Consider the following 26,424-nt stretch of genomic DNA (forward strand, 5'->3'; position numbering starts at 1 on the left):
CAGATAATATATGTCCCAAATCAAATGCCTTTCACTGAAATAGCAAACTTCCAAGTCATGTTCAGAAATGCAATATAAACATTAACTACTCTCGACTGTCTTAGTAGACCTAGGGAAATGTAATTTTCATTAATTAAAATATATCAACAAGTTTGCTTTTCACCACATAGACCATATTATTGCACTATTATTCATTTTATTTAAACACAGTTAGTGCAGAAATTATAAGTCATCGTGATCTAGTAGGTTCATTAAAATACCACTGTAAATTGCCAGAATACAATAAAATATGAAGATGGAGATTTCGGTCTTTCCTTATTTTGTAAATAAGAATCTTTAGGTCAGAAGATACTTTCTTGTCATATACCTTATTCATATACCTTATATACCTTACTCATTACTCATACCTTACTCAATCTACAAACCCCATTTCCAGAAAACTTGGGATATTTTCCAAAATGCAATAAAAACAAAAATCTGTGATATGTTAATTCACGTGAACCTTTATTTAACTGACAAAAGTACAAAGAAAAGATTTTCAATAGTTTTACTGACCAACTTAATTGTATTTTGTAAATATACACAAATTTAGAATTTGATGGCTGCAACACACTCAACAAAAGTTGGGACAGAGTTAAAATAAAATTGAAAAGTGCACAGAATATTCAAGTAACACTGGTTTGGAAGACTCCACATTAAGTAGGCTAATTGGTAGCAGGTGAGGTATCATGACTGGGTATAAAAGTAGCGTCCATCAAAGGCTCAGTCTTTGCAAGCAAGGATGGGTCGTGGCTCACACCTTTGTACCAAAATTCGTGAGAGAATTGTTAAGTCAGTTCAAAAGGAACATTTCCCAACTCAAGATTGCACAGAATTTAGGTCTTTCAACATCTACAGTAAATAATGTTGTGAAAAGATTCAGAGAATTCGGAGACATCTCAGTGTGTAAAGGGCAAAGTCGAAAACGATTGTTGAATGCGCGTGATCTTCAGGCCCTCAGGCGGCACTGCCTAAGAAACCATCATGCTACTGTGACAATTATAGCCACCTGGGCTCGGGGGTACTTCAGAAAACCATTGTCACTTAATAGTCCGTCACTGCATCCAGAAATGCAACTTGAAACTATTACGCAAGGAGGAAGCCATATATCAACTCTATGCAGAAACTCCGGCGAGTTCTCTGGGCCCCAGCTCACCTCAGATGGACCGAAAGACTGTGGAACCATGTGCTGTGGTCAGATGAGTCCACATTTCAGCTAGTTTTCGGAAAAAACGGGCGTCGACTTCTCCGTGCCAAAGATGAAAACGATCATCCTGATTGTTACCAGCGAAAGGTGCAAAAGCATCTGTGATGGTATGGGGATGCATCAGTGCCCACGGCAGGGGTGAGTTGCATGTATGTGAAGGTACCATTGACTCTGAGGTGTATATTAGGATTTTAGAGAGACATACATTACCAATATAACCATATAACAATCACAGCATGGAAACAGGCCACCTCGGCCCTCCTAGTCCGTGCCGTTTTTTTGATGTTGCCATCAAAGCGACGTCTCTTCCCGGGATGTCCATGCTTATTTCAGCAGGACAATGCCAGACCACATTCTGCACGGGCTACAGCAGCGTGGCTTTGTAGACACAGAGTGCGTATGCTTGACTGGCCTGCTGCCAGTCCATATCTATCTCCTATTGAAAATGTATGGCGCATCATGAAGCGGAGAATCAGACAATGGAGACCACGGACTGTTGAGCAGCTGAAGTCTGCAAGAATGGACAAAATTTCCAACTGCAAATCTACAATTAGTATCCTCAGTTCCAAAACGATAAAAAAGTTTTATTAAAAGGAAAGGTGATGTAACACAATGGTAAACATGCTTCTGTCCCAACTTTTGTTGAGTGTGTTGCAGCCAACAAATTCTAAATTTGTGTATATTTACAAAATACAACTAAGCTGCTCAGTAAAACTTGAAAATCTTTTCTTTGTACTTTAGTCAGTTAAATAAAGGTTCACATGAATTAAGATATCACAGATTTTTGTTTTTATTGCATTTTGGAAAATATCCTAACTTTTCTGGAAATGGGGTTTGTATTTACATACTGTATATTTATGTTAGAAACCTTAAGAAACTTGGGCACTTATTCTAAAAATTATAAGGAATGCATGAGATCATTACATGAATGAAAATCTATGTGTCAAGACCAACATTTCTGATTCAATAATTAAAATTATTACTGATTAAGAATTGGAAATGCAATAACAAGACAAATATTTTAAACTGCCATGGCCAAAAATTAATGTTGGTCTACAAAGTCAAGCATTTCTAAAAGAGAAAAGAAATATATATCACCAGTTCTACGTCTACTGACGATACCTTGCCTCCTGTCAAGGCAGCCATATCATTCTGTGACAAAGTCAGATGCCTATTAAGAAAATGTGAAAAGGACAACCATTAATACTGAGTACTGAACATCAAGACTAGACTTCAATGCAATATGCAAATAAAATGATATAGCATTTTAGAAATAAAGTCCAACTAACTTTAACGTGTACTGTCAAATTTAAACAATTCCATAAACAAACAAAATAACGATTTATGGTTCATAGAAAATGGGCATACATTTTGATTTCAATTTTCAGATTCCTTCCAGAAACAAAAGTTAACAAATATAGTTTGGATATTTCATTTTAGATGGTTAAATAAAGAAAATGGAACTGCTATATTTCTGCAAAAAGTTAGAAATACGTGAAACAAGAACAAGTATTTGAGATTAACTACATTCCCTATGTGCATATTACCTTTCAGAACGAGACTGTTCTACTAAAAGTGCAATCAAGGCAATCATCTTCTCTAGTGCTGCAGGCCTGTACTTCTCTTCTGTTAAAGATAAAATGTCTTCTTCCTCCTCCTCCTCCTCACCCTCTTCTTCAGATAAAACCTCAACTTGTGGTTGGGGGAACTGCTGAAGTTTTTAAAATATAAAATTAAACCAAAGTTCAGATAGTAAAATATATTAGTTAATTACTTGTTATTTAATTGTGCAAATATAACATGTTATCACTCCTAACAAAAGAACCATTCTCAACAATAACGCAGATTAAAATGAGGACCTATGTAGGCTTTTCTTCCCCTGTGCACTTTCTACAAAAACACAAACTTGAAAATTGACATATAATGAGTCATGTAAAGTAAATGGATATTAAAAATGACAATTATTCACAATACACTAAAAACACTGCAGAAAAGCACATTGCCATGTTCTTACATTTTCCGGTCCCTTTGTTCCCATGTAAAAATGTACCATTGTTGATATTGCTTGCAAGGACAAAAGAAACTGACTCTGAAAAAAATAACAATTGTTAGTAGTATCTTTTGAAAAAAATTAGGTTGATTTTAAATTACTCTTCCTGCAGGTGCTACTTAAGACTTGAGAGCTTCCATCTAACTTACCTCTTCTTCTCCCATTTTGGCAAACTCAAACAAGAAGGCAAAATATTCAGTGAGATGTTTGCTGTGAGGTTTGACTCCATGCTCCATTATGGACAATAGTGTCTTCACAAACCTAGTTACACATGAACGACTTCCTATATCTTCCACTGGGCCATCCATATCATCAGAACTACAAAAGATGAAATTGAGATAGAACTATAATGAATAATTGTCACAATAATATTTAAAAGCAATATATTAAATAAAAACTACATTCAACTCTGAAAGCTGAAACTTTAAATATTTCACATATTCACCTGTTCATTTATGATCAATAACTTAATGCCATTTTAGACTTAATATATAGACAATCCAAGTTTCAACCAAAGGTCAGAACCTGGACAGACAAAGGAATACAATCACTTTGAAGAGACGTGCCATGAAGTCCATTCTCTAATCATTTGTAAAAATGCTGTATTTCCTGAACACTACCAAGCGTAGTAGCTACATTTTATTCTTGAGTAAAAGAATACAAGGCAAGTGGCTATAGATTTTTTGCAATGGATACAGGACACATTTTTAACCCACAGTTTAAAAAACATAACAAAGGAAGTTTTACTATTTGATTTAGGAATGCAGAATTAACCACATTCGAGCAGGGAAATAAATATACAGTGCCACCTGGATAATAGTGAGCACACCATCAAGCATTATAATGATCATATCTGTATTTGCAGGAATCTGAAAATAAAGCGGGAGGTGGTGGAAACACTGGGCAAGAGAGACAGCATTTATAGAAAGTGGATTCACGTTGAAACACAAGAGACAGCACTGAAACAACACACAAAATAGCATTTGAGTGTTATAGAGAGTTCATTCTTTCATTTCTGACCATTGATCCTTGACCAGAAACATTAACTCTGTTTATTATTCAACAGATACCGTCTGACCTGTTGAATGGTTGCAGCATTTTCTATGACTATGGTATACTTTCCTTAGTGATCAAAGAGGATACAATTATAAGCAAAAACTCATTTACAGACTGGAGAAAAGCTGAGCTTGGTGCTGAGAAAAGAATTAAAAAATTTTAAATGGGTAATAGTATAGTAGAAGCACACACAAAACGCTGGAGGAACTCAGCAGGCCAAAGTAATGAATTCCTCCAGTATTTTGTGTGTGTTGTTTTGGCTTTCAAAATCTGTTGATTTTGTGTTTGCAATAATACCTTAGCACCAGATAATGTAGAACAATGGTGGGCAATACTTAAAAGAACTTCACAAAGGGCAGGAAAATCTCAGGAAGACTAAAAACTCATGAACTTCCATGAATGAGTAAAGATACAAGTGAACAACTGAGAACAGGAAAGAGGCAGAGGTCTGCAATGTAACAGAGGACCAATGAATGTCAGAGACTTGTGTTAAGGTATATCTTCAGGTAAGAAACTAGAGAATGGGAGCAAAGGTGAAAGAAAATGGGACCATTGTTCACATCTTACTTCACTATTTGACTTCCCAACTCTTTACTTCACTCCTCTCCCTCTCTCAGTTTTACCAATCACCTACAACCTTGTACTTCTTCCTCCCTTGCCACCTTCTTACTCTAACTTCTCATCTTTTTTCTTCAGTCTTGATGAAGGTGCTCTGCCCAAAACATCAACTGTTTACTCTTTTCTGTAGCTGCTGCCTGGCCTGCTGAGTTCCTCCAGCATTTGCGTTATTAAAATATACCTATCATGACAGGATAAGCAGAGTGAGTTTATTTTCTTGAGCAAACACCAGGAGATCTGTAGATGCTGGAAATTCAAGCAACACACACAAAACGCTGGTGGAACACAGCAGGCCAGGAAGCATCTATAGGGAGAAGCACTGTCGACTTTTCGGGCCGAGACCCTTCGTCAGGACTAACTGAAAGGAAAGACAGATGGAACTAAATATATCAGGAATGGGATAAGAAGGGGAGGAGGGGCATTAATGGAAGTTAGAGAAGGCAATGTTCATGCCATCAGGTTGGAGGCTACCCAGCTGGTATATAAGGTATTGGTCCTCCAACCTGAGCATGGCTTCATCTTTTTCTGCCCATCACTCTGCCTGTTCTCCATCTCCCTCTGGTGCTCCCCTCCCCCTTTATTTCTCCCTAGGCCTCCCATCCCATGATCCTTTCCCTTCTCCAGCTCTGCATCCCTTTAGCCAATCACTTTTCCGGCTCTCAGCTTCACCCCACCCCCTCTGGTCTTCTCCTATCATTTCGCATTTCCCCCTCCCCCTCCTACTTACAAATCTCTTACTATCTTTCCTTTCAGTTAGTCCTGACGAAGGGTCTCGGCCTGAAAAGTCGACAGTGCTTCTCCCTATAGATGCTGCCTGGCCTGCTGTGTTCCACCAACATTTTGTGTGTGTTGCTTCCTTTTCTTGAGATTGGGGATGGCTCAAGCAGGAATTTCTTTACAAATATTTTTAATAGAGTAGATAAAGAGTATTTCCACTTGTGAGGAAGAACATAATTAGTGCTCCTTAATACAAGATAGTCACCAACAGGGAATTTAAAAGGAACCTCTTCATTCAAAGATTGGAATGTCAAACTCACTAATGCAGGAGTGCACAAGGCCTTTAATGGGAGGCCAGAAAAGCATTTGTGGGAAAAAAAAAGAGAGATTATGCTGATTGATTTCAAGAAAGAAAGATATGAAAATGTTTGAATTGAGCGTAAATGCTGGCGGACTGATTGGGCTAAATAGTTATTTTTGTGGTAAATATATACATGTATGTATACAAGTCCAGTAGTACCTAAGAACATAAGGCATAGGAGCAGAATTAGGCCATCTGGCCCATCAAGTCTGCTCTGCCATTCAATCATGATCCTTTTTTTATATCTCCTCCTCAACCTCAGTTCCCGGCCTTCTCCCTCTAGCCTTTGATGCCATGTCCAATCACAAACCTATCAATCTGTGCTTTAAATACACCCAATGACCTGGCCTCCACAGCCTCTATCCTGAGGCTGTGCCCTCCTGTCCCCCTAGACTCTCCCACCATGGGAAACATCCTTTTCACATCTACTCTGTCTAGGCTTTCCAACATTTGAAAGGTTTCAATGAGATAGCCCCTCCCCAATCCTTCTCAATTCTATTCGAGTACAGACCCAGAGCTATCAAAAGTTCAATCCTGGAATCATCCTTGTGAACCTCTTCTGGATGCTTTCCAATGCCATTACATCTTTTCTAAGATGAGGGGCCCAAAACTGTTCACAATACTCAAGGTGAAGCTTCACCAGTGCCTTATAAAGCCTCAGCATCACATCCTTGCTCTTGTATTCCAGACCTCTTGAAATGAATGCTAACATTGCATTTGCCTTCCTCACCACCGACTCAACCTGCAAGTTCACCTTCAGGGTGTTCTGCACAAGGACTCCCAAATCCCTGTGTCTCAGATTTGTGCATTTTCTCCCTATTTAGACAATAGTGCGCACATTTATTTGAAGTCAAGTCAAATTAAATTTATTGTCACTTTGACCATAAACTGCTGGTACAGTACACAGTAAAACAACGTTCCTCCAGGACCCTGGTGCCAAATGAAACAACAGAAAACTACACTAGACTATGTAAGACAGCACAAGGTTACGCTAGACTACGTAAAACAACATAAAAACTGCACTATACTACAGACCTGCACAGGACTACATAAAGGGCACAAAACAGTGCAGGGCAGTACAATAATTAATAAGCAAGACAATAGGCACAGCAGAGGACAAATTACAATAATAAATGATGTAGATGTCAGTCTGGACTCTGAGTATTAAGGAGTCTGATCGCTTGAGGGAAGAACCTGTTGCACAGTCTGGTTGTGAGAGCCCGAATGCTTCGGTACCTTTTGCCAGATGGCAGGAGGGAGAAGAGTTTGTGTGAGGGGTGCATGGGGTCCTTCACAATGCTGTTAGCTTTGCGGGTGCAGTGTGTGGTGTAAATGTCTGTAATAGCGGGAAGAAAGATTCCGATGATCTTTTCACCTGACCTCACTATCCACTGCAGGGTCTTGCGATCCAAGACGGTGTAATTCCCGAACCAGGCAGTGATGCAGCTGCTCAAGATGCTCTCGATACATCTTCTACTACCAAATTGCATGACCATACATTTTCCAACATAGTACTTCATTAACCACTTTCTTGCACATTCTCCTAAGTCCTGCATCCTACCTGTTTCCTCAACACTACCTAACCCTTCCACACCAATCTTCATATCATCTGCAAACCTGGTAACAAAGCCATTTGTTCCTTCAATGAAATACATCGGTGACTTGCCAATAAAGATATCCTCAGTATCAATGAAAGATCCAGGAAGAGTTTCTATTGAGTCCTTCAATTCCTTTTTAAAAAAAAAATTATCAATTCTAACATAATCATATTAAAAATAACAAAAAAAAACAAATCCCAAATGGAAGCCAAGTTCCAAAACTACAAACAAATCTATTCCAAGAAGTGATACAAAACCTTCCACCCACCTTACAACAGTGAACATCTGTCATCACTGCTTGAAAAGTGGAAGATGTAGCACTGTATCAGAATGTGAATATTAAGGACAGATTACTCATCTTGCAGAGTTTATTTTCCAAGCATACTCATATACAAACAGAATATGCACTCTTAGGGAGATTTTCTAATGCAATGCTGCCTTAATGAGTAGCATTATTAAATGATAATTAGCATCAATCTTGTACCATTCCATCATTTACCAAATAAAAATGAGCTCCTGCTGGACTTTACTCATTTAAAGCTCCCAGGAAAATTGATAGCAACATATCAAATCTCAACAACAAAGGTGTAGCTATGCTAGATCAATTTCATATTAACAGTGGGCCAGTCATAAAGGCTGTCCTGCCCAGAATGTATCACCCAAGCCTGTATCTTATCAACAGCCTGTCCTGGTTTAACCACATAGAATTCACTACCAAGAAAACTCACCGGCAACTTCTACTTCCTCAGGAAGCTGAGGAAATTAGGTGTGTCCCTTTTGATCGTTATTAGCTTTTAACTGAAGCACCATAGAGAGCCCCTTGTGTAGATGTACTATGGTTTGGTATGGCAAATGCTCTACCTGAGACGGCAAGAAACTGCAGAATCTGAACACGACCCAGCCCATCACGGAAGCTAGCCACCACTCCATGGATACTTGTGCACTTCTTGCTGTCTTGATAAAGAAGCCAACATAATCAAATTTTCCCTCCCCTTCAGATATTCCTTCTTCTCCCCCTCCAACTGGGCTGAAATGCAAAAGACTGAAAGCACGTACCACCAGATTTAAGGATAGATTCTGTCCTACGGTTACACTATTATTGAATGGTCTTCTAGTATGAAGATTCTTGGTCTCAGAATCGACCTTTGTATGGCCTTGCACCTTAGTGTTTGGTTGCATGGCACTTTCTATGTAACAGTAACACTTCAGTCTGTATTCTGTTCTTACTACTACCTCAATGCATGTTGTAATGAAATGATCTGTATGAATCACATACAAAAGAATTTTCTCTGTACCTCAGTACATGTTACAATAATAAATCAATTTACTAACCAGGCTGGAAAAAGGAGGTTTAATTCTCTGTCCCACACCCTCAGATCAAGCAAAGTAATTAGAATGACAACTAAGCCACACATTGCACAGAGGACCTTCCTCACTCTCACCTGTTCCTTTGACAGAAAGTAAAGCTGAATGTAGCTTTGGCAGCTGTAAAGGCTATCAAGGAACTTAATAGCTGTAAAATGTTACGATGTTCAGAAACATTTAAAACTTATTAAAATTTGAGGAAAAATAAAATTAATTTTAATATGCTAACAAAAAATATTTAACACTTAAATAATTAAAAACTCTTAAAGCTGAAATGAAATAATTTGGAAAAAAACTTTAATGCCTTTTTGTATCTGAAGTTCTTGTCCTTCAATCCCCACTGAAAACTATTAGATCTTGCAATCCACGGGAGGTCCAGCAGTGGGTCAAATGACAGATCCAATCTACCAAATGAATCACTTAAGAGTGACATTTGAGCTTTACACAATCAAGGTTTAAAACTGCCTTCAGTTTCAATGCTGAGTTTGATGATTTTGATTGGAACCATCAGAAAAACACTGCATGATTCAGCTCGGTGACTGCAAGTGACATCAGCAAAAAGTTTCAGCTAAACACCTTTCATATAAGTTTATTTGGAAAAAAAGTACTAGTTTCTGAAAGCAATGTATTTCTCAAGATTACAAAACAACAGCCTGATAAAAGTGGGGACACAAAGACATACAGAAAGCTGCTAGTATCTGGAGTGACAAGTGTTTGTTACATACTAATAAAGAGCTGTTAACTTGCCAATGTAACTTTTGACCAGAGACCAAATTATAAATGATGCAATGGCCCATCTAGATTCTGGCAGATATGTAACAAATTAAAAAGTTTCAGTACAATTTCAGATCAATAAAAATACCTGGATAGAAAACAAAGTAATAATGTTTCAAGTCACCAGAAGTGAGCAAACTAAATGAAAATCACAGCATGCAAATTAATATATGAAGTCACACACTGGAGGAACTCAGCAGGTCAGGCAGCATCAACATTTCGGACAGAGGCCTTTCATCAGGACCTGAAATATCAATTCTTTATTCTCCAGCAATTCCAAACAAAACTACTAATACCCAGAGTCAATAAGATTGGACCTTCTAAGATTTTTACATAAGAGTAGAAGCCCTGAACTTGCTAATGGCTGAGTTTTGGTCACTCCAATGTGGTCTCCTCAGAGTCCAATGGCGGAATAAATCTGTAACAATGCTCCAGGAATCTTCACAAATAACCTGGCTTGGACAAGTGAGCTCCCTTCCATTGATTTTTGTGTTGAACAGGAAGAGGATCAAGTGTTAGTAACTTTTATACTTAATTTGTTTGAATTCATATAATTTCTTTTAAGTGTTTTTAAGTTGTGTGGACAACTATTAAAAAATGAATCATAAGGCCAAAGATAGTGCAAAAATACTGGCAAGCAAAATCTAAAGAATGCCTAATAAATGCACTGGGTAGAAGTTGTTAACAAAGAAACTACATAGATTTATGTTCAGCTGCAAAATCCATGGATATCATCTTCAATGAATACTTTGTGCCTACCTACCATTACAAAAAGAATGACATAGACACTATGGTTGAGTAGAATATGACAACAGTATGAAATATATAGATTTAGAATCTTTAATAGTAGATAAGTTATGAGGTCCACATGAAAGACTATACTGTACCAGGCTGTAAGGGGAAACAAGGAAAGAAATAGCAGATGGTGCAACCATCATTGTTGATTCCTCTTTGGCAGGGTGCTGGAGGACAGAAAGCCTGTGAGCTACGGCTGATTAAAAAGGAAGGAAAAGACTGAGAGAGTAATACATTTTTGACATTAGCTGCCAATAAACTATTAGAAGAAAATCACAAACCCTCAAGGAATCCAGAGATTAATCAAGGTCAGCTAACTTGCACCTTCACCATGGATGTACAATCCCTCTACACCTGCAACCTATATCAGGAAGGTCTGTGAGGACCCTCTGCTTTCTCCCTGAACAGAGCTCCAACCAGTTCCCACCCACCAACACACTCATTTCCCTTGATGAAATTATCCTTATTCTAAACAAATTCTCATTCCCTTTTCTCAAGATAACTCTTTTGGGGAGGGTTTAAACTAATTTGGCAAGTGTTTGGAAATCAGAGTGATAGGGTTGATGATGAGCCAGTTATATACAAGCAGAAGTGATGTGTATTGAGAGTGTCAGGAAGACAGGCAGATGATGGGGCAAAATTGCAGTCAGTGGGATGAGTTACAATCTAATGGGGACAAAATCAAAAGGGTTTTAAATACAGGACTAAAAATGTTATAATTGAATACAGAATAAGGAAAATGATCTTGTAGCGCAGGTAGAGATTGGCAGGTACAACATTATGGGCATTACTGAGTCGTGGCTGATAGAAGGTTATAGTTGGGAGCTTAACATCCAAGGATACACATGGTATTGAAAAGACCAGCAAGTAGGCAGAGGGGTGACCCATAGTAAAAAGTGAAATCAGATCCTTACAAAGAGGTGACATAGAATCAGAAGGTATAGAATCCTTGTGGTAGAGTCAAGAAATTACAAGGATAGACCCTGATGGGAGTTATTTGCAGGCCTCCAAACAGTAGCCAGGATATGGGCAACAAATTACAATGGGGGGGGGTGGGGGAGAGATGGAAAATTCACATCAGAAGGGGAATGTTACAATAGTAAAGTAGGATTTTAACATGCAGATAGATTGGGAAAATCAGATTCATGCTGGATCCCAAGAGACAGCATTTGTAGAATGCCTATCAGATGGCTTTTTAGAGCAGCTTGTGGTTGAGCCCATGTATGAAATGGCTATTCTGAATTGAATGTTATGAACCAGATTTGATTAGTGAGCTTAAGGTAAAGGAACACTTGGTAAGCAGTGATCATATGATAAGCTTCACTCAGCAATTTAAGAGTGAGAAGCTAATGTCAAATGTATCAGTATTACAGTGGATGAAAGGTTAACTCGCAGTTTGAGTCAGTGGTGAGAAAAGCAAATGAAATGTTAGTATTCTTTTCGATAAGGACTAGAATATAAAAACAAGGATGCAAGGTACTGGTGAGGCCTAATTTGGAGAATTGTGAACAGTTTTGAGACCCTTATCTAAGAAAGGATGTGCTAACATTGGAGAGGGTTCAAAGGAGGTTCACAAAAGTATTTCTGGGAATTAAAGGCTTTTCATATTAGGAGCATTTGATGCCTCTGGACCTGTACTCACTGGAATTTAGAAGAATGAGTTGAGATCTCACTGAAACCTATTGAATGTTGATAGAGTTGATGTGGAGAGGATATTTCCTATTGAGGGGAGTTTAGGACCAGGGGGCACAAGCTCAGAATAGAGGGACATCCATTTAGAATGGAGACAAGGAGGAATCTATTTTGCCAGAGGGTGGTGAATCTGTGGATTTTTTTTACCACAGGCAGCTGTGGTATATTTAAAGGCAGAGGTTGATAGATTCTTGATAAATCAGAACATGACAGGTTATAGGGAGAAGGCAGGAGAATGCATCTCAACTATAGAGACAGTTTATAATATAATGCAACTACTATATAGACATCCAGAGGAGAGTACATCTAAATTGTCCAATTCATGCCTGAAAATTTAATTGCTGGGGACGGTTGTTTATTCTTGTGGGACAATGTCTTCCCTGTTAAGGTGGTTATTCTGCTTGATAAGAGAGACTTGTGGCTGTGAAAACAATGTCAGGTTGTGGGTCCTCCTCTGTGGTGGTTGTAGGAATTGACTCTGGGTGTGCAGGAAGTGGTTCTGACAGCTCTGGACACCTTTCTTCTCCAAGATGTTTTTGGCATCTTCCTGGATGTGTTGGCATTTTGAACAGTGCATGGCAAGCTGCTCGGGCTGCTGATCTTTCCCAGTTCAGCAACCAAAGCTTCGGGCCAACACTTTCATTTTGACCACACCTAGATGACCGCATCTCGCTCCTCCAACACTTCAGCTCTCAGCTTAGATGGTACAACACTCTCAATCCCCACATAAGGCAATCTCCACTGTCAAGGGCAAGTTCATCCCGGTACTGGTAAAAATGGGGGAAATAGAATTTCTGCTGCACATTCCAGCCATTTTGGGTTGCATGTAGACCTGGGAGAGTGTGGGTCTTTTCTGCTTTCCCTTTAGATCATCTAAGCTGTCATAAGGTGGTTTTCAAATTGAATTTGGGAGAATATGTCAAGAGGATTGTCCTCTTTTGTAATTTTTAAGTTACTTCCTTTTCCAATGGTAAATAGGACAATCTATCCATATTTCCATGATTCGTTGCCCTCTTGTTTTTGATCAGGTATTTGTGTCCCCCAAGAAACAGAGCCCACCTCTGCATTCTTCCTGCTGCTGGTAGTGAGACACCCTTGGATTGATAATGGACACTAGTGGTTGATGATCAATAATGCAGGTAAACTGCCTCCCACAGAAATACTGGCTGAAACATTCTACACCCCAAACCATACTCAAGGCTTCTCTGTCAATCTGTGTGTAATTTTTCTCTGCATTGGTAAGGGAACACGATGCAAAGGGATTCACTTCCATTACCCAAAACATGTGACATGACTGCACTTGTACCATAAGGCCAGGCAACAAAGGCAAACTTCCATGGATGGTGTGGTTCATAATGTGTAAGTACAGATTCTGATATCACCATTTCCTTTAATTTTTTGAAAGCCACCTCACACTGCTTTGTCCATTGCCATTTCTTTCCAATCTGTAGTAATTTGTTCAAGGTGTACAGCACAGTAGCCAAGTTCGGCAGGAACCTGTTACAGGCAGTCCCCGGGCTACGAACAAGATCTGTTCCTGAGTCCGTCTTTAAGTCGGATTTGTACATAAGTCAGAACAAGTACATCAGGTATTATTTAGCATCAGTTAGTCAAACGTTTATTTTAATATATAGAATATATTTTACCTTTCTATGCATATAAAACACTTAAGAAATGTATGTATTCCAATAATTAAACCACTGCGCTGCTTAGTAATAATTGTAGCTTTCATTGGGGCAGGGCATTTCACATGCTCCATTATTCTCACTTTATCCTTTAAAATTGTTCTGATTGTTGACCAACTGCAGCCTAACACCTTTCCAATGACCGATGGTGTTTCACCTTTTTCCAAATGCTTTATTATTTCCACTTTATTTTCAATTGTGATCACTTCCCATCAATGGAACAGAAGCACTGCGGGCTGCGGGTCCCAACCTCCGCTGGCTCCCGAGGTCTGCTGGGACTTAAGGACCACTGCACTGAATTCCCCGGGTCCGAAAGTCCACTGTACTGAGACAGGTTAAATGGGACAAATGGGGGCTGTGCTGGGTTTGGGTATTTGATTCTCCACAATATTCCATGTGGGAATTTAAACTGGAGGTGGCAGTGTTTTTTTTACGATGTCGAGTTGCGAGCTCGACATCAACCCAGCAAGGATGGTACAGGAGTCACTGGATCGACATCAAGCTGAAATGCTTCCCTCCAGAAAGGTTTGCAAAGATATCCTCTTTTCTGAGCAGAGTATTGACCTACTTTCAGTACTGAGTTCATGGTGACTTTAAAATTGCCACAGATCGTGACAGACCCATTCTTCTTGTCTACCAGGACCATTGCTATTGCCCATGACACTCAACCTTGAAAAGAATTCATTCAGCCTCCATGCAATCTAATTTACTGGCTACTTTATCAGGTGGTATAAAAAACCTGATGGGCTTTGTAAAACTTAGGTGTGGCATTTTCATTTAACACTGTTTAACCCGTGTTTTCCAATGCCATACTTGAACACTGCTGTGCATCATCCAGTACTGTTCTTAATTTACTTTCAGTGTTTCTATTGCAGGAGATATGGCATGCAACTGGTGGATAGATCTCCAATTAAGCTGTAGTTCTCTCACTCAATCATGTCCCTACAATGCTGGCCCTCCTAATTTTACCACATACAAACCCAGTGTGGCTTGTTGGTTGTTTTATTTCACTGTTTTGAATTTCATTCCCACAGGAGTTCTCTTTTCTCTAGTATAAGATCTTCATTGGCTATCTGTAGGCTTCAGTTCATTATCTTTGAAATGCCATTCAAACTCTTTTTGTGGAATGACTGAAACAGCTGAGCTAGTGTCCAATTCCATTTTATTTAATTTCCCATTGACTTCTGGTGTAAACTGCACTGCCGGTCTATTGTTTATTTTCACATTTTAAATCTCAATAATACCCTGCACAGTCCTGTGTCACTCTCATCTCAATCAGATTTTTCATCAATAGCATGCAGTTTAGTCCTCTTTTTGAAATGGTGACTTTTTAGCTTTTTCTCTTCCCTTTGCAGTGCATTTATTTTTGTCTGCCTAATCTGTTCTTTGTACAGTATGTATCCTAGTCTGTTGGGTTTTCTGCAAGTTTCACCTTTAAGCCTGCATTGGTCTGGTGTATGTTAAACCCTGCCACAATGGTAACACAATGTGTTTGGCTAGGCATGTCTCTGTTTAGACATCTCAATTTTGTTCCTGCTCACTTTCATTCCTAACTGCAACTCAATTGTGCATCTGCCTGCTGTTTCTATTGATATAGCAATTTCAACTGCCCTTTTAAATGTGAGTTGTGCTTCAGTTAGCTGTATTTGAATGCCTTCTTGTAAGAGTCTACAAACTAAATGATCTCCCAGTGCATCATTAAGCCCATCACTAAACTGATCGTACTCAATCTCTGCATTTCAGCTAAGTGTGCTGAAATGGACTCCCCTTCTTTTATGAAACACAACACATTCTGCAATCAACAATCGTTGTGGTTCTAAATGTTCCTGCATTATTTTCTCAACATCAGCAAAGCTAATTTTGGCTGATCTGGACAGAGCAGTCAAACTTCTAAGCAAACTCTATGCCTTTCCACCCAATGTACACAGCTAAGCTGGCATTCATTTCTCATCAGCTATTCTGTGCTTTAATATACTGCTCAGTTCACTCAGAATAGAAGATCCAGTTACCTCTTGTACAATCAAACATGCCTATCTTTCCAATGTAGCCCGCCTGTTGTGCTGTTTAAATTTATCGTCACCCAACACTACTGTGTATGAACCCATGAATTTGTCTGTTTTCTGCCTTTTATTAAAACTCAACTGTTTCTCTCCTCTAATGAATAAAGTGTGCTGTGCTTTTTGCTTGAACTCATACATTACAGTGACACTTCAACAGGTAGATACTCATATTTGGTTCATTTTACTTACTCCTCACCACTATTATGCTTTGTAACTCCAAAATATAAAACTAATTGATAGAAAAACATGGCAGTCTAGGAGAATGTGTCTTAGTTTCATTTTACTATAGTGAGACGTGCACATATGACATGGTGGTGTGATGTTGTATGCCATTTATGTACTTTTACATATAGCCAGAAATGAATGATTGTAACTAACAAATAATTCTTAATCAATCAATATATTTTCAAAATGACTGATATATTAAATACACAATAGTGTACATTAGGGGATCAATGGTAGAGAGTTGGTAGCTTTGAATTCATGGGCATTCACAGGAATGACCTATCCTGAGTATAGCATATAGTTGCAATCACAAGAAAAGCACTTCACTGTTTTTACAGACATAGGAGGTTTGGCTTGTCATCAGACTTCTACTTATGTACTGTTTAAGGTATCCTGACTGGTTGCATCATGGTTTAGTACAGCAATTTAAATGTGCAGGAACATGAAAAGCTGCAAAAAGTAGTGGACATTATGAGCATATCACTCCCTACCATCAGTAATATCGATAGGTGGTGCTGCTTCAAGAAGGCCATGCCATTTTTTAGCTTGAAGTCCCACACCACTAGTAGTTAATCTTCAACCATTCAGCAAAGCCTTAGCTTAGCAACACGGTGACAACTTTGATCCCTTGGCACTAAAGTGGACTTTATTTTTTTGTTTTAATTGTCTTTTCATGTAAAAATTTTCTATAATTTATGTTTCAGTTTTTCTTGTGAATGCTACTTGTGTAATGCAATGTGCCTTGTGATGCTGCAATTAAGTTTTCCATTGCATCTGCGCATAAGGCAATAAATTCCACTTTAACTTAGGCAAAACCCTGCAGACATAAAACATAATGTGCTAACTAGCCGTCTGTGGTGTTTACCATTGAACTACTTTTAGTCTGCAATCTCCAAAAAAAAACCTCTCAAATTATTAAATGACCATTTGGACATCAACATGCATTTTGTTTAAAAGGACTTTCCTGAGAATCCGTCTCCATTTTCACTTTGACAAAGTGGTCACAGAGGCAGATCAATCATATTTTATCACAATTCTGTTGCCATTTCCAGAATTATTGTTCAGATAATCATGTTTATTCTTGCTAATTGAATGAAAGCACTGAAACTTGCATAAGCAATGTATAAAATCAACTTCTCTATGGTCTGCAGTTAAGTTGACCCACTGAAATATAAGGGAATTAGAACTGGTCAGAATCAAACATCAATCTTTTGTGCTTGTATGCACTGGGTTAAGTTCAAACAAACATTGAGAAAGGATTAAGAATCAGAAACTAGTGCACGGATTTTCAGGCAGGAGCTGCACATGCTTGCTTTAGTTTGGTTTCTGGCAATCAGCCATTGGGCTGATTAACTGTTGTCCTAGCATCAACTTCTGAAATGCTAGAGGTTGTACTTGCACAGAATTTTCATCGGACACATGATAAACGCTGTAAATATGCAAAAAACGTGAATTTGTATCAAGAAAATCTTTTACCAAAAATCATCTTAACATCACAATAGACAATAGGTGCAGAAGTAGACTATTCAGCCCTTCGAGCCTGCACCGCCATTTTGAGATTATGGCTGATCAATTACTATCAATACCTGGTTCCTGCCGTCCCCATATCCCTTGATTCCCCTATCCATAAGATACCTATCTAGCTCCTTCTTGAAAGCATCCAGAGAATTGGCCTCCACTACCTTCCGAGGCAGTGCATTCCAGACCCCCACAACTCTCTGGGAGAAGAAGTTTTTCCGTAACTCTGTCCTAAATGACCTACCCCTTATTCTCAAACCATGCCCTCTGGTACTGGACTCTCCCAGCATCTGGAATATATTTCCTGCCTCTATCTTGTCCAATCCCTTAATAATCTTATATGTTTCAATCAGATCCCCTCTCAATCTCCTTAATTCCAGTGTGTACAAGCACAGTCTCTCTAACCTCTCTGCGTAAGACAGTCCAGACATCCCAGGAATTAACCTCGTGAATCTACGCTGCACTTCCTCTGCAGTCAGGATGTCCTTCCTTAACCCTGGAGACCAAAACTGTACACAATACTCCAGGTGTGGTCTCACCAGGGCTCTGTACAAATGCAAGACAATTTCCTTGCTCTTGTACTCAATTCCCTTTGTAATAAAGGCCAACATTCCATCAGCCTTCTTCACTGCCTGCTGTACTTGCTCATTTACCTTCAGTGACTGATGAACAAGGACTCCGAGATCTCTTTGTATTTCTCCCTTACCTAACTTTACACCATTCAGATAATAATTTGCCTTCCTGTTCTTACTCCCAAAGTGGATAACCTCACACTTACTCACATTAAACGCCATCTGCCAAGTATCTGCCCACTCACCCAGCCTATCCAAGTTACCCTGAATTCTCCTAACATCCTCATCACATGTCACACTGCCACCCAGCTTAGTATCAGCAGCAAATTTGCTGATGTTATTTTCTATGCCTTCATCCAAATCGTTAACGTAAATGGTAAACAGCTGTGGTCCCAATACCGAACCCTGTGGCACCCCACTAGTCACCACCTGCCATTCCGAGAAACACCCATTCACCGCTACCCTTTGCTTTCTATCTGCCAACCAGTTTTCTATCCATGTCAATGCCTTCCCCCGACGCCCTGAGCTTTGATTTTACCCACCAATCTTCTATGTGGGACCTTATCAAATGCCTTCTGAAAATCGAGGTACACTACATCCACTGGATCTCCCCCGTCTAACTTCCTGGTTACATCCTCGAAAAACTCCAACAGATTAGTCAAGCATGATTTACCCTTGGTAAATCCATGCTGGCTTGGCCCAATCCTATCACCATTCAACTATTTTGATATTTCACACGGGGAGGCCTGTTATTACTGGTCCCTTTTCTGAAACCTCTGAGAAGGATATCCTGAGGGTAAAAATGTCTGCAATAAGAATAATTATGAAATACTGGACCAGTGCACTGAACGTGTGCTGAGGGTGAGGTAGAAGACAATTATTATCCATTCTGACAGCAGGCACACTGTTTAACTTTGCCAGTTGCCTTTCAGATATGAGATTTTATGGGCCTCTGACATTACTGGCTCTTCCTCAATACCCATGCAGAATTCTACACGAAAGAAAGTGCCTGAAGTAAGTCAAGGTGCTCATAAGTTATTGCTTCAATTACACTGAACTGAAGATTAGTGAAATGGGCACTAGGCATCTGACTCCAGGAGGGCAATTAACTTCAACCTCAGCATTGGATCTTTCAGTTTTGTGAGACAATAGCTAATACACCAAACCATGACAATACTGGATACATATATGATAATAAAGTATTTAAAGAAGCAGTCCGTACTAAACAGATTCAGAGGTATGGAAGTGATTGTCATTACCTGTCTTCCATTCCTGGTTGTAAATAGAGATGAGCATGAACTGGTCGGAGCCTCTGAATTACATGAATGCATAAACGTTGGAACATCTGCAGATCCCAAAGTAAGGTATAAAGGAACAGTTTTAACAATCACATTTTAAAATGTAATGAAACAATTTAATTCATAATGGTATTATTTTCAAATCTGCACTACAGAAACTAGTTTATAAATTAGTGCAACATTAAGAAAATGCCTCCTTGATCAATTAGAACAATATAACTGTATTAAAACACTTCATACCTGTCTCACAATCTGATTTGGGCACTTAATAAGGATTTGCATTGGCCACCAGTCATCGTCAGCCATTCGGTCCAAAAACCACTACACAGACAAAATACCGAGTTAACATTTTGAAATTATACAAAAATAATGATCCAAAACTTTTGAACAGAGGTTTTACTTTATCAATTCTCACAATCAAAATGTGACTAACATAAGCATGCTATCATAACACCAGGTGGAAGTTGCACAGTACTGGAGGGTTCAGATATTCAAAGCAAATTACCAATATTTAGAACTTGTCAGGAAATATGCAGCTTGAATAACTCATTCTGTCCTATCCAGTAGCTTACACTTAAACATATTTTGGAAGTATAATAATACTATAAAAAAAAGCAGCTTGCAATATGGTCAAGTGATATCTAAATAGGGTATGATGTAAGATGACTGCAATAGGAAAGTATATGGAATGGCTAAGAAAATATGAGAATGAAAATCTTTAAAGTGTTGGAATTTTGTGCTCAAACGGAGAGATCAGAAACCTGAGAAGACGTGGTTCACACATTCGCAAAGGCAGTGACTTGCTGCAGTTTTGGAGCTTTCAGCTGCCCAACCAGAGTAATTTGACAAGAACAAGTTAAAGTAAGGCAGGGGCCAGCGGAACAGCCATCATAGGAGTGGTCAGAGTTACAGAGGAGATTTTGGGGCTTAAGTCAGAGAAAGCAAAAAAACACACTGTAGGTAAAGCTTTGTTTCCTCTCCCATAGTTTATTGTTTTTCTTTATAGTTGCTCAGTACAGAACAGTAGAGATGCCAGGTAGGATAGTGGAACGCTCCTCTTACACGAAGGGCAAAGGGAGAGAGACCTGATGACTACACCTGTGAGAAGTGCATCTAGTGCAGCTTCAAATACACTGTGTTAAGGAATTGGAGGTTGAGGGGTGATAGACAGAACATATAGGGTGGTAGTTACACCCAAAGTGCAGAACACAGGAAACTGGGTGACAGTAAGGAAGAGGAAAGGGGTTAAACAGCTAATGAAGGGTATCCCTGTGGCCTTCCCCCTCAACAACAGGTATACAACTTTAGATACTGTTTGTGGGGGGGATGTCCCAGCAGAGGAACATTACAGAGATCAGGTCTCTGGCACTGATTCTGACTCTGTGACGCAGAAGTGAAGGGGAGGGAAGAGGCAAGCTGTGGTCACAGGGGATTCATCAGTTAGGGGAACAGAAAGAACGTTCTGTGGACGAGAACAAGATTCCCAGATGGTATATTGTCTCTCAGGTGCCAGAGTCCAGGACATCTTGGATCAAGTCCTCAGCAGTGCCTAGAGGCGCCAGGTGGAAAACCAATCAGAGGAAAGATAAAGGGGGGAGGGGAGGGGATAAGCATGAAAGAACTGTAGAGATAAAGAAGCAGAACGTTGAAAGGGGAGAGCGGCAGAGAGGGACCTGGGATAGGGGAATGGGGAGGGGGAGGGAATTACCAGAAATTGGAGAATTCGATGTTCATACCACCAGGCTGGAGGCTACCCAGATGGTAGATGAGGTGTTGCTCTTCCAACCTGAGTTTGGCCTTATCATGGCAGTAGAGGAGGCCATGCGCGGACATATGTAGATGGGAATGAGAGGCAGAGTTGAAGTGGGTGGCAACTGGGAGGTCCTGTCTATTGTGACGGACAACCAACCAGACAGACAACCAGAGGAGTGTGGTGGTGCTGGGGATCTGGTGGGGTCTGTTATCCAAACAGTAGCGGAAGGCTTTCAGGTCTTCTTGATGGGGGATGGAGGTGTATAAGGACTGAACATCCATGGTGAAAATGAAGCGGTCGGGGCCCGGGAATTGGAAGTTATTGAAGCGGTGAAGGGCATGGGATGTATCCTGGATGTAGGTGGGGAGAGACTGAACTACAGGGGATAGAATGGAGTCCAGGTAAGCAGACACAAGTCCCTTACCACCATTCCGGGCCCCAGTCAGTCCTTCCAGGTGAGGCAACACCACCTGCGAGTCTGCTGGAGTCGTCTATTGCATCCAGTGCTCCCTCCTCTACATCAGCGAGACCCGACGCAGATTGGGGGACCGCTTCCCATCTAGACATGTCCATACATGGCCTGCTCTACTGCCATGATAAGGCCAAACTCAGGTTGGAGAAGCAACACCTCATCTACCGTCTGGGTAGCCTGGTGGTATGAACATTGAATTCTCCAATTTCTGGTAATTCCCTCCCCCTCCCCATTCCCCTATCCCAGGTCCCTCTCTGCCGCTCTCCCCTTTCAACGTTCTGCTTCTTTATCTCTACAGTTCTTTCATGCTTATCCCCTCCCCTCCCCCCTTTATCTTTCCTCTGATTGGTTTTCCACCTGGCGCCTCTAGGCACTAGCCCCTCCCCTATCTCTATTACTGGGCTTCGGTCCTCTCTTCCCCCCCATTCCTGACAAAGGGTTTCGGCCCAAAACGTTGGCTACTCTTTTCTCACGGATGCTGCCTGACCTGCTGAGTTCGTCCAGCGTTGTGTTCATATCCTAGCGGAAAGTTTGTTAGTGATGCACTGGGGGGGGGGGGGGGAGAGGTTAAATTAGATATGTAGGGGAATAGGAACAAGAGTGCCAGAACAGATACTGGAACGGTTGTGGAGACAGATGTTGTTAAGACCTCAAAGTCAGGAATCAAAAAGTTGAGGCTGGTGCAACTAATGTCCTGAACTGCGTATATTCCAATGCAAGATTTATCGTAGGAAAGGCAGATGAAATCAGGGCATGCATCAACACCTGAAATTATGATATTTTAGCCATTAGTGAGACTTGGTTGAAGGAGTGGCAGGACTGGCAGCTCAGTATTCCATAGACGCGACAGAATGGGAGGGATTAAAGGAGGAGGGGAATGACCCAGCAGAGTAAAGTCACAGCGGTGACATTTTCCTTGACTATTCAAGGATAATATCACAGCAGTGTTCAGCCAGGAAGGACAAGACAGCTTGTCTACTGAGGTGATATGGATGGAACTGAGAAATAAGAAAGGTATGACCATGTTAATGGGGCTATATTACAGACCTCCCATCAATCTGAAGGATTTAGAGAAACAAATTTGCAGAGATCGCAGACTGCTGCAAGAAACCCAAGGTTGTTATAGTAGGTGATTTTAACTTTCCACACATTGACTGGGATTCCTATACTGTAAAAGATCTAGATGTGGTAGATGTATACGTTGCTTTACTACAGATGAGACAGTTTGTCAAATGTGTTCAGGAAAGTTTTCTTAATCAGCCCATAGAAGTCCCAACGAGAGTGTGTGATACTTGATCAGTTATTAAGGAATGAGATAAGGCAGGTGACAGAAGTTTGTGTGAGAAATGCTTTGCATCTGGTGATCACAATTCATAAGTAGATATGGAAAACTTTCTATGTTTAAAAAGATAGGTCTGGTTTGTAGGTTGAGATTCTAAATTGGGGAAAGGTCAATTTTGATGGTATCAGAAAGGATCTGGCAAATGTGGATTGGCACAAGTTGTTTTCTGTTAAAGTAGTACTTGGTAAGTGGAAGGACTTCAAAAGTCGTATTTTGAGAGTACAAAGCTTCCATATGTCCATCAGAATACAAGGTAAAGATAAAAGGTGTAAGGAAATTCTTAAGGTATTGAGGCCCTGGTTACGAAATAAAAAAGGAGGTTTGAGGCAGGTAGGACCAATGTGGTGCTTATGGAGTATAAGAAGTGCAAGAGAACATGTTGTTGCCTCAGTGGACACTGTGAAGGAGAATCCTAAAGGATTCACAGAAAAGCTAAGAGCAAACTGATTGCAAGGGACAAAATTGGAAGATCAGAATGGGAATCTATAAATGGAGTTATAATAGATGGGGAGTACTTAAATAAATTTTTTGCATCTGTATTTATTCAGGATACGGACACAGTCTATCAAAGTGAGGCAAAACAGAATCCACTTCAGAGACTTTATACAGATTACAGGTGTTTGCTGCTTTGAGGCAAATTAAGGTGGATAAATTCCCAGGGCCTGACAAGGTGTTCCCTCGGACCCTTTGATAGGTAAGTGCAGAAACTGCCAGGGTCCTAACAGAGATATTTAAATCATCCTTAACGACTGGTAAGGTACCAGGTGATTGGAGGATAGCTAATATTCCAGAAGGGGGAAGAAGCATTTGAAAAGTGTTGCACTCGTCATTTGCCAAAAAAGCTAAAAATGACCTTTATTATGGTCTCAATGCTTCTTATCACATTTCCAAAATGCTAGCAAAGTGTGGAAAATCCTCAAACAATTGGTAAAAGATTAATAATGCCTGCTGTATCAGAAGTGCTTATCACTGTTCTCAAAATGTACACCAGTGTTTTGTAATCAATTCCACTGAGTAATAATTCTGTAGCTCGTTGTACTGACGAAATGAGTGAAGACACTGAGTATCAACTATGCAGAGAGCTACAAAAGACAGAATATGGAATACAACTGAATGAGTCAACTGTGCAAGACAATGAGGGATAGCTAATAGCATATGTGGGGTTTATCAAAAATGGAAACGTTTATGAAAAGATTCTCTTTTGAAAAAAGTTAAAAGCAAATAGCAACAGAGAGTCAGTCTACGACATACACAAAATATATATTGGGGATGTAAGTATACCAATTAGGAACATGATTTCTTATGACCAGTTGCCATGCTGGCATTTATGAAAAAAGAAATTTGTAATCCATTGTGTAATTCATTGCCAAGATCCCACAGCTAAAAACATCAGCCAGCGACTTTTTACAAGCGTGACTCTTGTAATATCTGCTACCAACAAAATTAAAGTTCATCCATTAAATATCAGGATATTTTGCCAGTTATGCCAAGATAACAATGAAAAGCTTGAACACTTGGCTTCTTCACAATGAAGTGCACTGGCTGTCAAATGGCTGCTGCATAAAATGTTTCTTTGATCTTTTTGACATTGTGGTTGAATAGTTGCTCAGAGTCAACAAGAGCTTAGTAAACAAAATTGAACTTCTACGTGGAGATGTGGCATACCTGGCCAATCTGTATGACAAAATGAACATTCTAAACTTGAAATTGCAGGGTGAGAATTTTAATTTAATCCAGGCAAAAAGTGCAGTGTCCACTTTTATTGGGAATTTGGAAATATATTAGCAAAACACTGGGACAAGAATGTTCTCAGAGTTTCCCTGCATGGAAAGTATGGCACTCTCTTTCACATATGGTGATCTGCACGAGTACTGCTTACACCTGCAGTCACTGAAGAAGGATTTTCAGAATCAAATCAAGGATTTGAACAATCTTGAAATTTCGCACTGGGTAATTAACCCATTTCTTTGTAAGGTGAAAGAACAGGAAGAAAGAAATTATCAAAATTCAGAATGATAAAGAAGTAAAAATGTTAGCTATTGTGGTATGTGACTACACTATCATTCAAAGTTTCCTGGCCTTTGAAGAAGAGCCAAACTGCTCTTTATTGCATTTCCATCCTCTTACCTTATTAAAAGAGTCCAGTGCAGTAAACCACACAATCACAAAAAACAGAAACCATTTGGACATTGTTATACATGGGGACTTAAGGCTTCTACTGACACAGCTTGAACTAGACATTTCAACTTCTGCTAAAAACCATCAAGCTCAACGATCACGTTGATATTGAAGCTGCTGTACAGGGCACAGGTACTGTGTAAGCTAAGTTTAAAGACAAATAAAAATTTAAAGCAGAATGATTTTCTCATGTTAGCAAATGCTAGACATGTATTTACACTATGAGGGGTGCCGGAAAGTATATTGTGCCTGAGGGGCATTGGCATGAATGAAGTTGCTTTAGGGGGGCATTGGCAATTATCAAAGTGTTTTAGGGGGATGTTTGGCTAAAAAAGGTTGGGAAACACTGCATTAGAATTTTATTCCTTGGAACGTAGAAAATTAGGAGTAGATTTGAGAGAAGTATACAAAATTATGAGGGGTAGAGATAGGGTAAATGCAAGCAGGCTTTTTCCATTGAGTTTGGGTAGGACTACAATTGGTGGTAGTGGGTTAAGGGTGAAAGGTGAAAAATTTAAGGGGAACATGAGGTGAATCTTTTTCACTCAAAGGGCCATGAGTGTGTGGAACAAACTGCCAATGCAGGTGGTGCATGCAAGCTCAATTTCAATGTTTAAGAGAAACTTGGATAGATACATGGATGATACAAGTATGGAAGGGTAATGGTCCCAGTGCAGTTTGATGGGAGTAGGCAGTTTAAAAGGCTCGGCATAGACAGTTTGGGTAGAAGGGCCTGTTTCTGTGCTGTACTTCTCTCTGACTCAATGATTCTATTTTAAGGCAGTCATTGAGCACTGTCAAAGTTAAACTGTGGCAACTTAAATATTCTTTTTACACTAGTAATCCATACCACTTTATGTGCAGTTACAGCAGAGATACAAAGGTATTTTAATTATCTAGCATTGAATGGCATGTATGCTACAGAAGTTGCCTTGGTACAATCTGGGTGTGATCTGGATGTTTTCTGAACAGAAATACAAAGATCTTCCTACAAAAAACAAGTATATATGAAGTGTTTCAAATAAAGTAAAATAAAAAGAAAGTGGATA

At 39.7% G+C, this 26,424-nt stretch overlaps 1 protein-coding gene across 7 annotated transcripts in view; it reads right to left on the minus strand.

Moving 5' to 3' along the window:
• usp34 (ubiquitin specific peptidase 34) overlaps nucleotides 1-26,424 on the minus strand; it is a 319,734-nt gene that overhangs the window by 82,605 nt on the left and 210,705 nt on the right. For 3 of the 7 annotated variants that reach the window (XM_059986013.1, XM_059986012.1, XM_059986011.1), the window contains exons 57-62: nucleotides 19,871-19,951; nucleotides 19,592-19,677; nucleotides 3,446-3,614; nucleotides 3,261-3,335; nucleotides 2,794-2,957; nucleotides 2,345-2,417 (exon numbers count right to left, since the gene is read on the minus strand). In XM_059986013.1, coding sequence (XP_059841996.1) covers nucleotides 2,345-2,417; nucleotides 2,794-2,957; nucleotides 3,261-3,335; nucleotides 3,446-3,614; nucleotides 19,592-19,677; nucleotides 19,871-19,951 — 648 coding nt within the window. The remainder of the gene's footprint in view (nucleotides 1-2,344; nucleotides 2,418-2,793; nucleotides 2,958-3,260; nucleotides 3,336-3,445; nucleotides 3,615-19,591; nucleotides 19,678-19,870; nucleotides 19,952-26,424) is intronic. The other 4 variants (XM_059986017.1, XM_059986016.1, XM_059986014.1 and 1 more) reach the window with 3 other exon arrangements.

Source organism: Hypanus sabinus, chromosome 12, assembly GCF_030144855.1.
Source record: "Hypanus sabinus isolate sHypSab1 chromosome 12, sHypSab1.hap1, whole genome shotgun sequence".
Classification (NCBI taxonomy): domain Eukaryota; kingdom Metazoa; phylum Chordata; class Chondrichthyes; order Myliobatiformes; family Dasyatidae; genus Hypanus; species Hypanus sabinus.